General features: G+C 62.0%; 1 protein-coding gene across 4 annotated transcripts; it reads left to right on the top strand.

Annotated features, from left to right (window-relative positions):
- Positions 1 to 12,157: 12,157 nt before the first annotated feature.
- On the top strand, positions 12,158 to 15,289 carry SYT8 (synaptotagmin 8). Of its 4 annotated transcripts, none has more exons than XM_030811503.1 (9): positions 12,158 to 12,348; positions 12,828 to 12,930; positions 13,027 to 13,190; positions 13,617 to 13,715; positions 13,857 to 14,015; positions 14,159 to 14,326; positions 14,523 to 14,628; positions 14,725 to 14,858; positions 14,960 to 15,289. In XM_030811503.1, the coding sequence occupies exons 1-9, from the start codon at positions 12,316 to 12,318 to the stop codon at positions 15,197 to 15,199; spliced, it is 1,206 nt and encodes a 401-aa protein (XP_030667363.1). In that variant the 5' UTR covers positions 12,158 to 12,315; the 3' UTR covers positions 15,200 to 15,289. The 4 variants fall into 4 exon arrangements, with proteins under 4 accessions (XP_030667363.1, XP_030667361.1, XP_030667364.1 ...); XM_030811501.1 differs by having other exon boundaries at positions 12,825 to 12,930; XM_030811504.1 differs by having other exon boundaries at positions 12,164 to 12,332.
- The last annotated feature ends 240 nt before the right edge of the window (positions 15,290 to 15,529 follow it).

The raw sequence follows: 15,529 nt of genomic DNA, 5'->3' as shown, positions 1-15,529 counted from the left end.
GCTGTGGGTACCTGGCTTTCTCTCCACCAAGCACTCCAGGTAAACATGGGTTGTGACTCGTTATGGAGAAATTGCCCCTGGGCATTTGTGAGTCAGGGCTTCTGTGTGCCAGAGTGTGGCCAGCAGCAGCTTTTAGGACTCCTTCCCTCCATATGGCCCTGGGGGCCACTGTTCAAGTTCCCAAGGGACAACCTAGCTTCCCTCCACCTCGGCCTTGGCAGCCGAACACCTAATTCCTGAGCAGCCTAAACTCACCCAGGGACCACCCAGTGGGTCTTAAAACTTTGCTCCTGCACCATCCAACTCACTCAGCACACCTACAAGCTGCAACAGACACTGGGGACATAGGAGCTTGAGAACAACGGGGCCACACCTACAATGGGGCAGCTTACAAAGAGCGCCAGACCCAGCAAACCAGGATGACAGCCACTGACCATTACCATGAGAATCTTGGGGCTTGCGTGTCCAGCACCACCTCCATGACTGCATAAAGTCATACATGGGAGGGAGGGAGGAGAAGAAGGAGGGAGAGAAGGCAAAATGGAGTAGGTGGATAGATGGATGGATGGATGGATGGATGGATGGATGCCTGGATGGATGGATGGATGGATGGATGCATGGATGGGTGCTTGGGTTGATGAATGGTTGGGTGGATGGATTGGTGAATGGATGAGTGGGTGAGTGAGAGGGTAGATGAATGAGTAGATGAATGTGTGGATGGATGGATGGATGGATGGATGGATGGATGGATAAAGGGATGTTTGGGTGGATAAATGGGTGGGTGGATGAGTGGACAGATGAGTAGGTGGATGGATGGATGGATGGATGGATGGATGGATGGATGGATAGATGGACAGATAGATGGATGGATAGATAGGTAGATGGAAGGATGGTTGAGTGGATAAATGGATGGGTGAATGAGTGGATAGATGAATGGATGGGTGGATGGATGGATGAATGAGTGGGTAGATGAATGGATGGATAAATGGTTGGATGGATGGATGGATGGGTGGATGGATGGATGGATGGACTGATGATTGGATGGATGGATGGATGGATGGATGCATAGAGATGGATGGATGGATGGTTGGGTGGATAGATGCATGGATAGATGGTTGGATGGATGGATGAGTGGGTGGATGAGTGGATAGATGAATGGATGGATGGTTGAGTGGATAGATGGATGAATGGATGGATGGATGAATGGTTGAGTGAATGGATGGATGGATGAATGGTTGTGTGAATGGATAGATGGTTGTGTAGATAGGTGGGTGGATTAGCAGGTAGATGAGTGAGTGGCTAGCTAGCTAGCTACCAGTCTATCTACCTATCCATCTGGCTATCCATGTAGCTAGATAGATAGATGCAGAGAGAGGATAGATAGGGGCACACAGAGGATGAAGGAAATGAAAGATATGAACATACCTGCAAACACAGAGCCCCATGGACACGCAGATGAACACACACTAGCAGGAATAGCCTCTGACATCCCAGCCACCTTACAGCTCTCCGCGCTTCCTACGTGGTAACTTATGGCAGCCCTTGGACATGGGTACTGCAGAGGGGGCATGTGAGGTGCAGGAGGGCCCTCCTTCTTGCTCAGCATCCTGCAGCTAGCAGGCAGAGGGACCCACACCAGGCGTCTCTGGGTGCCATGCTAGGACCCACAGAAATGCAGGGCTACCCAGGCCCCTGGAGATCAGATGGGCCCACAGAGAGGACAGAAGGTGGGGCCCGTGGATGACCCAGAAGCTCAGACACACCCACAAGTACCAGAAATACACCAGGGGCCCACAGAAACTCAAGAGCCAAGGAAGATTCTTGGAACCACAGAGGGGAACACACACAGGCAGACATACAAACCCAGATGGCTCTTTGACCAGGATGCCTACCTGGTCAGTGACTGGATGGGTTAAAGGAACTTTCCTCAGCCCCACACCCTATACCTCATGCCATCCAGATCAGCCCACAATTAGGTCAGGGAGGGGTGGCTGAGAGTAACCAGGGGAGGGCTGGTTTTGGGCCACCAACAATCAGCCAACCTAGCCAGCAGCAGCTGTCACCATGAGGTGACTCTGGGGCCTGAATAAGCCATTGAGGCCAGCAGTAGAGAGGTTCCACTGCCACCAGCCCCAGGCCAACCCTCCTCTCTACCCTAGCACCGGCCTCAGCCTCAGCAGGAACCAGCCCTTTGCTGGCCTACTTTGAGCTAATCCCCCAGCCCTGCCCTGTGGGCACTGGGCAAACAAGCAGCCAAGTGGGCCGGAAGTGCAGCTGGGAGCCAGTCAGGGTCTCCAGGAAAGGAGGGAGAGGAGCTTGGGAAGTTCCAGGTCCCCTGGTCACCGCAGGGCAGCTTCTAGGCCAATATAGCCCGGCTGGATTCTGGCGAGCTGGTCCTGCGCCCCTGCTGTGTGCCTGCATTGCTTCTGCCAAGAACACTGGCCCTCTGATCTCCGGTCCTAGGACAACCCCCAGATCACTGAAGACCCGCTGGGCTCTTTTCCCCCGGGAAACACTGTGGGCCTAGGCTCTTGCCTAGCGCTGGGCAGGCCCCTCTGGACCCCCACATGGGCAGTCTGTGCACCCCTGTTCCCCGATCTTGCCTAGTGCTGGGCAGGCCCCTCCGGACCCCCACATGGGCAGTCTGTGCACCCGTGTTCCCCGCAGCGTGGGCCTAGGCCTGGTATTCCCGTGCCAACCCAGGGAAGATGAGTCCTGCGGGGTTGCCAGCTTCCACAGACCCCGACGTGCTGGGTGGCCTTTGTGCTTCGCTGGGTCTTTTTCTCCTTCTCTCCCAGCCACTTGGATGACTTCAGCGGTGGCTTCTGATGCCTCAATGTCAAGGACTTAAGGTGACCCTCTGGGTTGGGGGCGAGGGGAACATCTGAGATCAGGAAGCTAAAGCTCCTTCCAGGATGATCTGGATCTCCTGGGGTCGCGACCTGCCCTGCTCAGAGCTCATTTGGGGGCGGAGGAGGGTCCCAGGGCAGAGAGCTGTTCAGAAGAGACCCCAGTTCACAGGCTTCTGCGCAGACCAGGCTCCCAGGACAGAGACTTTTATCTAGAAAAAGGACCCCTGTGGAGAGGGACCCCAGGAGGAAGGATCTGAACAGTCAGGGATCCCAGGACGGCCCCCCTGGGAAGAGGAGGGTCCAGGCCTGCACTGGAGAGGCCTGCGAGAGGCCTGTGTACGGAAGGGGGCGCCCGCACGCCTGCCAGGCCGGCAGGCTGGGCTGGGAGGCAGCAGGCGGAGTCTGGCCCGTAGGGCAGGGAGGGAGCAGGGGTCGGGCGGGAGCCCGAGGTCAGGCCACCTCCAGGAGCGGCCAGCAGACAGCAGGGGGAGCTTGGAGCCCAAATGATCTGGCTCTGCCAGCAACCTCTGCCCCGTGCAGCCCAGGCCTTCCTGCTGGGACCCCCCTGGCAGAGGTACCCTGTGGGGCCAGTCAGTCCTCCCCGGCCAGCAGCCGCCCTTGGGGATGCCCACAGAGGAGGCTGAGAAAGGCCCTGAGGGCACCTTGGGGTTGGATCCTAGCCACCCTGGACCCAACTCAGGGGAGCTGGGACTCAACCCCTAGCCCACCGGCCAGACAGGTGGGGGGCCCCAGTCAGGGCTTGGGCAACGAGGAGCCCCAACCCACATCACAGATGCGCCAAGCCTGCTCGAGGGCAGCGGGAGAAATGCAGCCGTCGGATGCCAGGTGCTCCAGGCCTGAAACCCTCCGGCTGGAGGGGCCCTCTGGAACTGTAGGGAGGACTCTGTGGCCAGGGTGGGGCTGGGGGCCGTGGGTGACCCTGGCTCCTTCCTTATTCTCTGAGCCCAGCAGCCACTTACTTGGACTGCTGTGTCACACAACCTTTGCCCCAGGTCTGCACGCAGTGACACCTGCACACAGTGGGGCCTGCACACAGTGACACCTGCACGCAGTGGGGCCTGCACATAGTGGGGCCTGCACACAGTGGGGCCTGCACACAGTGACACCTGCACACAGTGACGCCTGCACACAGTGGGGCCTACAGGCAGGACATTTGCTCACAGCAGGTCCATGCATGGTGGAGGCAGTGCCACAGGGCTTTGGTTCAGCCTGGTCAAGGTGTGGGAAAGCCCCCGTCGCACCTGCAAGTCCCCCACCTGCTTGAAGGAGCTCCTGGCTCATCCTGCCAGGAACCCTGGGGGGGTCCGAAAGCCAAACCTCTGGTCTGCCCCTGAGCTGGGGGTGCCTGGAGAGTGTGGGGCCAGCAGCTGTGGGAACGAGCCTGGAGTCCTGAGCAAGTAGCATGGGGCAGGGCAGGGGGGAAACAGCACCAGGATGGGGGGACCCCTGGGCTCTCCAACCGGGGGATCAACTGGGACTTCCAGGTCCTAAGTGTGGGGACCCCACAGGGTGGGACCCAGTGCCCTCCTTCTATCCAGGGACACAAACCAGCCTGTCCACCACAGAGCCTAAATCGGGCCTCCTCTTCTTCACCAGAAAACCTGGACGGCCTCCTATCCACCTCCCAGAGATCCCGGCCGGCCCCTGCATATCCCATAGCCTGCCCGCTCATCTCTCCCACGGGGGCCCTGGTGGATAGGACCCGGCTCTCACTCATACAGGGTTTGGAAAGCTGGGGTAGCTCCAGGTTGACCCCAGGAATCCCCAGGACAGGAGACGTTGCATGCACACCACTGTGCATGACCTCCTGACCTCCAGGGAGCGCACAGTCAGGAAACTTGGGAGGCTGAGCGAAGGGCCTTCCTGCAAGGGAGCCAGAGTGGGCAGGGGCGCGGGCTCCAATGGGCTGTCTCCCTGGGCCACAGCCTCACAGCACCCAGCATCCCAGCCAGGTTTGGAGCAGGGGGCGGGGGTCTGCAGCCCCCAGAGGTGTCACACCCCTACTGCCTGCCTCTGTCCCCCACTTCTCTGGCCTGGGACCCTGTCCCGAGGCAATGCTGACACATCTGACAGCCAGGCTGCCATGTGTCCCAGCCCGGGCAGCCAGTGGGTGGGTGGCCAAGGCAGCCTGGGCAGGAAATGGCAACTCGGTGGAGGGCCCTGGAACATTCCTCCAGCCTACGCACTCGCTGGTCCCTCTGGCAGCCGGTCCAGGACATGCCTCCGTCGGGGACTGGGCTCCCACACCCTGACACCCCCTGGTCTCCAGGCCCCTGTGTGTACAGGGAAGGCTTTGAGCACACGGCTCCAAACTGTGGATCCCCATTCTCCCCTCGTGCCCTACCTCGGTCAGTCCCTGCGTCTGCCCCCACTCGTTGCTGCTAGTGCCAGCAGTATGAGGGTTTGCTTTGGCTTTTGGCCAAACCCTGGAATGTGCCTGCTGGCTGCAAGGCAGCTGTTCTTGGAACCGGGCGACAATGCACAGACTGTCTCTGAGACGTGGGCGGATGGGGTGCAGACTGCCCGGAGCTGCGCGTGAACCCAGGCCCCGAGACAAGGGTGAATGGGCTCACACAGGCCGAGACACCCGTGAATGGTGTCCAAAGATGCAGCAGAACCTGGAACTGGCACTGGGGGCCCTCGACCTGGGACTCAGCCTGTGTGAGGTGCGGGGCACAGGTGGCTGACGGCACACACTGCTAAGAACCCCTGATGAATGGGGAGCAGAGCACCCCAATACTCAGACTCACGGGGACACATGGTCCAGGTGCTCAAGAGGGGTGTACGAGCGATGGCACTCTGATTCCAGATGGGCACCTACGGTCACAGGCAAAGGGCATGTCGCCAGCTGTGCAGGGTTGTGGTGGGACAAGGCACCCCAATTTTCGGGTCAGTGGGGCTCATGTCTCTCAGATGCTTCTGGGATTGTGAGGGCTTTAGGCCTCTGATGAAGGGGCACAAACCCCTGGAGGCTTAGGTGATAAAGCTGAGAATTCGTGAATAGGGCACAGAGGTGTCTGGACAGGGATGAATGTAGCTCCCACGGCAGAGACAGTTGCTGATGAAAGGGCAGCGGGCGTCCAAAGACACAGGGGAACTTGGAACTGGCACCGGGGGCCTCGACCCGGGATGTGTGTCTGCGTTCGAGGTAGGCAGTGGGGGCTAGGCTGCCAAAGACCCTGACGGACAGGGTACAAGGCATCAAAGCCCTCAGGCAGCTAGAGAAGAGGGGGACTTGAGGGCTCCGTATGTGGGTGCACAGCTCCCAACGCTGCAGGGGGCGAGGTAAGCTGTTGCACAGAGGGTTGGGGTGGAGCGTCCAGAGACCTGAAAACCCAGGGCAGAGTGCCCGTTGGGGTGATGTTGAAGTCCTCACGACTCAGACGGTCAGAGGAGGGGGTAGGACACCCAGTCAGCTGCGGGACACTCAGATAAGGAGGTACTGGAGCCAAACTGTCTGAGCGACCGGGTCCGCGGGACCTGAGCCTTCACAATAAGAGGGCCCCCTGCAGTGGGACCAGGAGGGAGGGAGTGTGTCCAGACACGTGAGTGAATAAGGGCTACGCTCCCTATCCTCAGGGGACAGGGGGCACCTTTGCAGATGTGTGCAATATCACCCACACTCTCAGAGGATTCTGGACACACACCACTCAGAAATGCGGGCGAGGAGCATCCGCTGCACCTGCGCTGAGAGAGCTGCAGAATGGGCTGCCAGCCCCTCGGGTGGAAGGAGACAGCCGGGGCTCGCAGGGTCAGACAACCTCATTTCTGACATACAGAGCACCATGACATTCAGAGTCTTGGGGTCCACGCTGCCCAGATACTCAGACAAGTGGCGTATCAGGGCCCCAGTTTCTCCGTCATCCAGGTATTCGAGTGATTAGCGTTCTGGCTCCAGAACTGTCAAGAGGGCGGATGGACAGAAACTTGCCCAAGCCTCCAAGCAATGGGGTCCAGAGACCCAGACGCTCAGGCTGATGGGTGCAGGAACCCTCACACTGACAGTAATGGGGTCCAGAGACCCAGACACTCAAGCTGATGGGGACAGGAACCCACACACTGACACCAATGGAGTACAGGGCTCTAGGTATTTATAATAATGGGGTACACATGTCTAGATGTCAGATGATTGAGGTGGAGACTCAGCTCCTCAGAGGCACATTACAGAGCCATGGGAATGAGCAGCTCTCAGACAGGGCAGACACGAGGGCAGAGGACATGCACCCAGCAGTGAGATGCATGGAGCACAGGTCGTCCAAAACCACAGGAATGAGGCACCAGGTTCCTGGCCCTGGGCTGGCACCCAGACTTAAGTACCATGTGTCATGGGGGATTCAGAGGGTTCAACAGGTGGGGGGCGTGCTGTCCTGGCACCCTGGTGACAACAGGAGACCAAGGAGGGGCAGGTCACCTGGCCCTGGGCATGAGGGAGGGGGCTGCACAGGCACTCAGGCCCCCCAGCTGTGTCCCCCAGGCACTCTCAGGCGTGGGGTGTAGAGATGCTGATGCCAGGGTTCCCCATGAACACAGACCCCCCAGACAAGGTAAATGGGGTCCACACAAAAGCTGTGGGGGATCAGGCCCCAGCCATGAGGTCCCCAAGGCCCTTGGGAGATGAGGTCAATGCGGGGAGGACACGAAGAACCCCCGTCCTCTGACATGGCGGCTGCAGTACCAGCCATTTGAGGAGTGGGTTACATGCCCCCAGACTTCCAGGTGATGGGGGTGGTCACCCAGACACTTCAAGACGTGGGGTTTTCATCACCAAAATCCAGATGCAGATTCTCAGAGGATAGGAACTGAGCCCATGGAATCAGCACCAGCCATGTTCAGAGGGTGCAGGCCCCCATGCCCAAGATGGAGCAGAGCATCCCGGGAGGCTCGGTGATGGGGTGCAGCCTCCCGGAGGCTCGGGTCATGGGGTGCAGCCTCCCGGAGGCTCAGGTCATGGGGTGCAGCCTCTCCAGATGCCTGGTTGATGGAGTACAGCCTCCCGGGATGAAGAGGCACAGACAGTATGCATGAAAAGTGAGTGTGGCACACACAAGCTAAGACACAGAGAATGGGCACACGGCATCCCAAATCACAGAGAACTGTGGCAAGCTGAGCTCCCCCATCCCTGGCCATCCTGGGCCCCAGCTGATGAGGGTGCCCCAGCCCTGCGGGGCTCAGCAGCTGGGGTCAGAGTGGGTGGGGCAAACACGCGCTCACCCAGCACACTTCTGTTTGTGTGCCAGTGACTCCTGGCTCCCCAGAGCCAGCGTTTGTCTTGCATTCCAACCTCAAGCATTCCCCAGGCGACCTCAGAGGAAGCGTCCCCATCCAGGAGCCCCACCAGGGTCTCCATGAGGCTGCTGGCTGCCAAGCCACCGTCTCGGGGCCTCAGGCTGGCCTCGGGCTCCAGCTCTGTTTGGTTTTCTCCTTCCTGCCCTGGAACCTCAGACGCCCGTCTGGCCGTGAAGGCGCCCATATACTGGGGAAGGTACAAAGCCCCTACACAGCTGGCTGCAGAGAACCACGCGCGGGGCACGTAGCTCAGCTGTACCCTGGGGCCGGCGTCGAGCCACCCCCTGCATGTGTCCTCTTGCTTGCCTAAAAGCCCCACTAGGGCAGCCTCCGGCCCTACTCATCCCAGACTGGGTCAGACTAGGAGACAGACCCATGCCCTGTGCAAACACCAGAAGGACGTACACGTCCCCACACGCTCAGGGCCGCGTGTGACCGGAGGGGCCCAGACGTGCACATACGTGCCCACACATCCCCTGCTGTGGCCCGAAAGCATCCTCGGAGCCTGGGCTATGTCCTCTGTACTTGCTGCCTGACCAGCCTCGCGGGGCCGGCCCTGCTGGGACAGGTTTTCCCGTTAAGCATTAACCACCAGCAGATAAGGGCTCTGAGGGAACGCCCTGGCCTGGGATGGCTGCTCTATGGTAGGCCCAAGTCATGGATTTGACTAGAATGACCAGACCAGACTAACTGGCCAGAGCAGAGGGAGGGGAGCTTAGGCTATAGGCCCTGCTCGGGGGTCCAACTGAAGCAAGAGGCACTGAGGTTAGACCAGAGTGAGGACTTCCAGTCACTCGCCCAGGGGCCAGCTGATAAGGGGATCACTCATTAGGAAACCAAGAACTCAAGGGATTGGGTCAGCCCAGCAGGAGACAAAGGCACAGAGGGGAATGGCGTGAGGGTGCCTGGGGCTGGAAGCAGAGGCCCACCTGGCTCTCTGTGAGCCCCTGCCCCACACTGCCCAGGGCAGCCCCGCCCGGCCCTTACCCTCCTCACACTTGGTTCCCCGGCCCACAGCACCTGAAGATGCCCTCTTCCAAGCCAGGCGGCCCTGCACCTCAGGACCCCCTCCCCGATGTGCAGAACCTGCTCAAACCAGGTTCAGCCAGGCCACTTCCTGCTGCCCCTCACCAAGGCCAGCCTGACGGGCCCATCACCCCCTCCTGCAAAGCTGGGTAGGGCTCAGGGTGCCCCCAGCCCCAAGAGACCCTTGGAAATAGGCTGGAGCCCAGATGCTCAGCCTCTGCGCCTCGGGGAGACCTTCCTCCCGAAGGGAGTTGCCCAGCTCTCACGGGCCAGCAGTTCCGGCCACAAGGTGGGGCTCCTGCAGCCCTGCCCCCCGCAGCCCTGCCCCCCGCACCCCCTCCTCCCCCAGGAGCGAGTTCCCCGTCACCAGAGGCAGTGCTGTCCGGGAGCTGGACCGGCCTCTGGGTGTCTGAGAGGAAGGCCTGGTGGCTGGCCGGCCACAGGAAGCAGTGGGCGTCAGGTGAGAGTGTTTACACCTGGGGGGCTGCCAGCCCCAGCACTCGGGGAAATGTTGCTTTTCCAGAGGAAGGGCCCACGGAAAGGTGTTCCCACGGAAGCAGAAAGCATTCCGTGTAGGCTCACCGTGGAGGGAAGCATTAGCAAGCCTGAAACGGTGCCCGCCTTGGGCTAACAAGACGTCTAAAGGAGGGGCTCACCCCCGTTCTGCCTGGTGGGGGCTGGGGGCCCCAACGGGGTGGAATTAAGCACAAAACGTCATGGCAGGTCTGGGGGTCCTGGGGTGACCAGGGAGGGCTCCCTGGAAGAGGTGGGCTCACACTAGCCTTGGAGGGTGAGCAGGATGGGGATGCGGAAGGGCATTCTAAGCAGCTTGGCAGCTGCCGGAGCAGAGCAGCCACCTTCGTGGGGAGAGCGGAGCTGGCTTTCAGAGCCTTAAGGAGCCTCCTGGAGCGGTGGCCAGGCGGGGAGCCAGGGTGGAAGGACCTGTCTCCCTTTCCTGGGAAAACATGGCGTCAACTCCTAGAGAAGGGTTTCCCAGCAGGGCTACAGGAGATAGACAGCCAAAGCTAGACAACGGGGAGAGCAGCCCCCGGAGGTTCAGGCAGGGAGGGGGGGGGATTCCCAGATCGGGGAGGGGAGACCCGAGAGCCCCCAGCGCCCAAGGGTCTCCAGGGCACTGTCCCCAGGAGCCATGAGGGAGGCCAGGTCCCGAGGGGCGCACGGCGCCACCTGGTGGCCATGCGCCCGCTGCACCTGCACCTCCCCGGGGTCCCGGCGGTCCAGAGGGACCCCGCGCCTCCCCAGGCCTTGGGACCCCCAGCGTCGGCAGCCAGCGCCCCCAGGGTCCTGGGGTTCTCCGGAGCAGCTTCTGGGTGGCCCCTGTGCTCCTCTGGGGACAAGGTCACCAGGCTGGCCCAGGAGTGCCGCTGGCCAGCAGCGGCAAATCACTGCAGGAGTGCTCTCCCCGCCCCGCCCTGACTGTTCTTAGACTAAAGGAGGGGGGATGCCAGCAAAGCGGGGTCACAGGGGAGGGGCGCACGCACACGCACACATGCCTGCACTCACAGATGGAGATTCTGTATTGGCAACTTATCCAGAATCTCAACCATAAAAATCTCGAGTGAAGCTACTTTAATCTCAGCATGTATACAGTCTCTGACATTTCAAAAGGAGAAGTTGCCTTTAAACTCCACGTGGGGAGGAGGCAGTGGCCTGTTTGAATCTGGCCGGCACAGTCCTGCTCCAGGGACCCTGCGGACCCAGCCCATTCCATCAGCCACCACTAGGGGCGCCCCGCCAGCCAGGTGTGGGACGCCCGACCCACCTGGGAGTGTCCCCCAGGGGCCGAGGGGCTGCCGAGGCCCGTGAGCTTCGCTGCACACCCACACTCCATCTGCAGGGGACTCACCCAAGGGGTCGCCCGAACAGGACAAGCTCCGTAATTTGTGAGGCCCAGTGCAGAATGAAAATGTGCAGCGTCTTGTTCCAAAATTAAGAATTTCAAGATGGCCCCAGCACACATTAAACCAAACAGGGACCCCTCTGAGCATGGGGCCCTGTGCACAGGATGCAGCCTGGAAAGCTGGCCCTGACCTCCACATCTCCTTTTTGTACCTATAATCCCTCCACAGTGCTGGCCTCTGTGCTCTGGGGACAGGCTGGGTTTCCCGGGCCATGCCGGCCTCCAGAGCCACAAAACTAGAGCTCCCAGCCTCGGTCCATTCGCCTGTAAAAACACTTGACCTGCTGACCTCACAGGGACAACATGCGTGTGGGGCTGGAACCTGGACCCTTCCTCCCCTCCTTGAGCTGCAGCCCCCTCCTCTGAACACTGTGGGTTTGGGTCCGTTCTGGGAGTGCAGCTGCCTCTCCCAGCCTGCCAGGGAGTGGGGCATTGATGCTGCATGTGCGCGTGCACACGTGTGTGTGTGTGCGTGTGTGTGTGTGTGTCTGGAGTCATGGCAGGGTCCCTTTCTGGCTGTCTCCTTGCTCTGCCCCAGACTGGGGGGCTGCAGAGGTGAGGGTATCTGGCCTGAACAGCTGCTTATTCCCGAAGGGATGGCCTGGGCTGGGCCCCTAAGGCCAGGCTGACTTGGACATGGCAAGAGGGATCCCAGGCTCTTGTGGGCAAAGCAGGGGAGGCGCCGACGTGGTGGAACAGAGTCTCCTGGCCGGCTGTTGCTCTCTGGGGTGGGTGGAGTCAGGGAAGAGCTGAGCTGGGGAGTCACCCTGGGCCTGGCGTCACCGTAGGCCCCATGTAGCACCCTGGTTCCCCTGCCTGTAGGTGAGAGGAGCCAGCCCAGCCAGGTGTGCTCCCTCCCCAGGCCCCAGGCAGGCGGGTACCGGGGCCAGCAGCTGCGCCTGCCCCACCCTCCTTCCCACCCACATGCCGAAGGGTGGCCAGGCAGGCAGGTGGGCGAGTCCAGGCAGCGGCTGAGTCAGTGTGTGAGGAATGTTCTGGCCGCTCCCAGCTGCGCCCTGCCCCTACCTGCCACCACCTCACCTTCATCCCCAGGCGCTGTGGCCCTGAGCCCCTGCCAGGAATGTACCTTTAGCCCAGGCCTGCCCAGTGAGCTCCGCCGACAGCCAGCCCTGCTTCTCCCCCCACGACCCTGCAGACCCCTCTGGGCTTCCAAGTTCCTGGGGGCTGCAGTGAACATGCTCCACCTGCATGGCTGGCAAACCATGGTGGGCCTCAGCTGTGGTGGGTCCTGGGGTAGGGGCAAGGAAGTGATGGGACCGCAGAGATGAGACCCCCAGGGATGAGATGGGACCCCCAGGCAGGGCCCAGGGTCCAGGGCCCAGGAGAGAGAAGCAGGGAGGGAGAGGGCTTCCTGGTGGAGGAGGCATCCTACAGTGGGGGCAAGGGTGCTCTGAGGTCCAGTGAAGGCAGGGACTAGGCTGCCCAGGCCCTGCCTGCTTGGCTGGGGCTGGGGGCTGGTGGGTGGTGGCCCAGAGGCTGGGCCTCGGCAGCTAAGCTGGAGCTTTGGCCAGGGTCCAGAGCCTCCCTCCCTTCAGCTTCCTGATGCACAGAACCCTTGCCCCTGGCCACCTCGGGCTGCCTCCTTGCCCAGGCAGACCCAGCACTGGCTGCTGCCAGGCAGATGAGGTAGCAGGCAGGGGCCAGAGGGGCCACCCTCTCAGCTGACCCAGCCTCCGGGGCCACTTCCTCCAAACCAGCAGGGTAGAAAGATGGGGCACCCACCAGACTCTCCCAGTGCCCCAGTCCCAGCTGGCACCACAGCTATACCTGGGCTTATTCCAGACCTCGTCGCCGGGACCCCCTGTGAGTTGTGGGATTCCCAAGAGGGGTGGGGGGATAACCCAGGCAAGTAGGGGCTGCAGCTGTCCATAGATGCGCTCAGCCTGGCCTCTACCCCAGGGCCCCGCTGGGCTCTCATTGCCGGCGCCCTTGCCGCGGGTGTCCTCCTCGTCTCCTGCCTCCTCTGTACTGCCTGCTGCTGCTGCCGCCGCCACAGGAAAAAGCCCAGGGACAAGGAGGCCGTGGGCCTGGGCAGTGCCCGTGGCACCACCACCACCCACCTGGTGAGGAGCGGCTCCTTGCTCGCTCAGTCCAGAGAAAGCTTGAAATCCAGGCTCCAGAGCCCAGGGCAGTGAGGCGAGTTCAGCCCCAGGGATGGTTTAACCCCCACAGAGGCAGGGGCGGTGAGGACCTTCCTGGCAGGGAAAGTGGGTGAACAGAGGTGAGAAGGAGGCCATGCAACAGGGGCTGCTCCATGGGCCCGAGGGAGCAACGGTGGGTTCTTGAGGAAGGCAGGGGGTACCCCAGATGCCACATTTGGGGTAGGTTTGGCCTATCTCACAGAGCAAAGCCAATGGTTTGTGCCTGTCGGGTGACCTGGCCTGGAGGCGGGGGGTCTTGACCCGTGTCATGCAAGTGCTGCCCGGGAGCCCAGGGCTCTGATGGGGCATGATGTAGCCCTATCTGCCCCTTGTCCCAACTCACTCCAGGTGCAGCCTGATGTGGATAGCCTGGAGTCCAGCCTGGGGGGTGCTCAGCAATGGGGGCGCCTGCAGCTCTCCCTGGAGTATGACTTTGGAAGCCAGGAGGTGAAGGGCCCCACTGTGCAGGACCAGCGGTTCTGCGAGTTTCCAGAAAGGGTGACGGGGGAAGGGCAGAACCCGTGCCCTGGGTGGTGGGGAGCTGACAGGGCAGGGGCCCTTGGCTGAGCACACCCCCCTGGCTCCCAGATCAGGGTGAGCCTGAGGCAGGCAGCCGACCTGAGGCCTGGGGGCACCGTGGACCCCTATGCCCGGGTCAGTGTCTCCACCCAGGCCGGACACAGACATGAGACAAAAGTGCACCGAGGCACGCTCTGCCCCGTGTTTGACGAGACCTGCTGCTTCCACGTGAGTCAGGGATGGTCGGCTGCGTGGGCCTGGGCAGCTGGGTGGGCGTCGGCAGCTGGGTGGGTGTCGGCAGCTGGGTGGCCCTGGGCAGCTGGGTGGGCCTGGGCTAGGGCAGCAGGGCCTGGCTCACGCCGCTGCCTCAGATCCCGCAGGCGGAGCTGCCAGGGGCCACCCTGCAGGTGCAGCTTTTCAACTTCAAGCGCTTCTCAGGGCATGAGCCCCTGGGTGAGCTCCACCTGCCACTGGGCACCGTGGATCTGCGGCATGTTCTGGAGCACTGGTACCCGCTGGGCCCACCGGCTGCCACCGAGGTGAGGCGTTGGGCCCGCCGGCTGCCACCGAGGTGAGGCGCTGGTCACAGGCCACAGCCCAAGGCAAAGCTGGCAGGGGCCCTGCCCTATGGGCCGTTGGAAAGACTGAGGCCTGATGGGCAGCAGCTGCGGGGGCCTGAACCCCAACTCGGCCAGAGTCACCCTCCTGGGCTGAAGCCCCTCTTGCTGCCCACAGCCCGAGCAGGTCGGGGAGCTGTGCTTCTCTCTCCGGTACGTGCCCAGCTCAGGCCGGCTGACCGTGGTGGTGCTGGAGGCTCGAGGCCTGCGTCCAGGACTGGCAGGTGAGGGTGACACCTGCCCACGCTGGTGTACAGAGCGGGGGGCGTGTGCTCAGCACCAACCCCTGGGATGCCCCTTTGGCGCCCTTGCCCTCCCAGAGCCCTACGTGAAGGTCCAGCTCATGCTGAACCAGAGGAAGTGGAAGAAGAGAAAGACAGCCACCAAAAAGGGCACGGCGGCCCCCTACTTCAACGAGGCTTTCACCTTCCTGGTGCCCTTTAGCCAGGTCCAGGTGGGCCACCAGGAGGCAGGGGCAGAGCGGGACCCAGTGCTGGACCATGATGACTGTGGTCTTTCTTCCCCAACTCCGACCTCTGGCCTGTCTCTGCACAGAATGTGGACCTGGTGCTGGCCGTCTGGGACCATGGCCTGCCGCTCCGGGCTGAGCCCGTGGGCAAGGTGCACCTGGGTGCCCGGGCCTCAGGGCAGCCCCTGCAGCACTGGGCAGACATGCTGGCCCACGCCCGGCGGCCCGTCGCCCAGTGGCACCCCCTGCGGCCAGCCAGGGAGGTGGACCGTGTGCTGGCCCTGCAGCCCCGCCTGCGCCTGCGCCTGCCCTTGCCCCACTCCTGAATGCACCACGTGCCTCTGTCTCCCCGCTGAGCCCAGGCACTTGCCCAGGCCGCCCTGCAGGACCACTGCAATAAACGCCTTCTCCTGCCACTGTGTGTCCGGCTGGAGCCTGGAGGGGATGCAGAAATAGGGCCCAGGTCCACTTGCCAGTGCCCCCTGACAGGGACAGGGGAGGGGCTCCTCTCCAGACTCAGCCAGGCCCTGAGGCCTCTGACTGGTCCCTGCTTGACCCTCGGGTAGGGGTGGGGAACCTCCCCAGGAGCACAGATCTCCACCCCCCGGGCCACCTGGGAAGACTGGGGAGGTGGGGGCCAGAGAGTCGGGACCACA

The sequence above is a fragment of the Nomascus leucogenys genome, chromosome 4 (genome assembly GCF_006542625.1).
Source record: "Nomascus leucogenys isolate Asia chromosome 4, Asia_NLE_v1, whole genome shotgun sequence".
Lineage (NCBI taxonomy): Eukaryota > Metazoa > Chordata > Mammalia > Primates > Hylobatidae > Nomascus > Nomascus leucogenys.
This window is presented reverse-complemented; position numbering and strand designations above follow the sequence as displayed.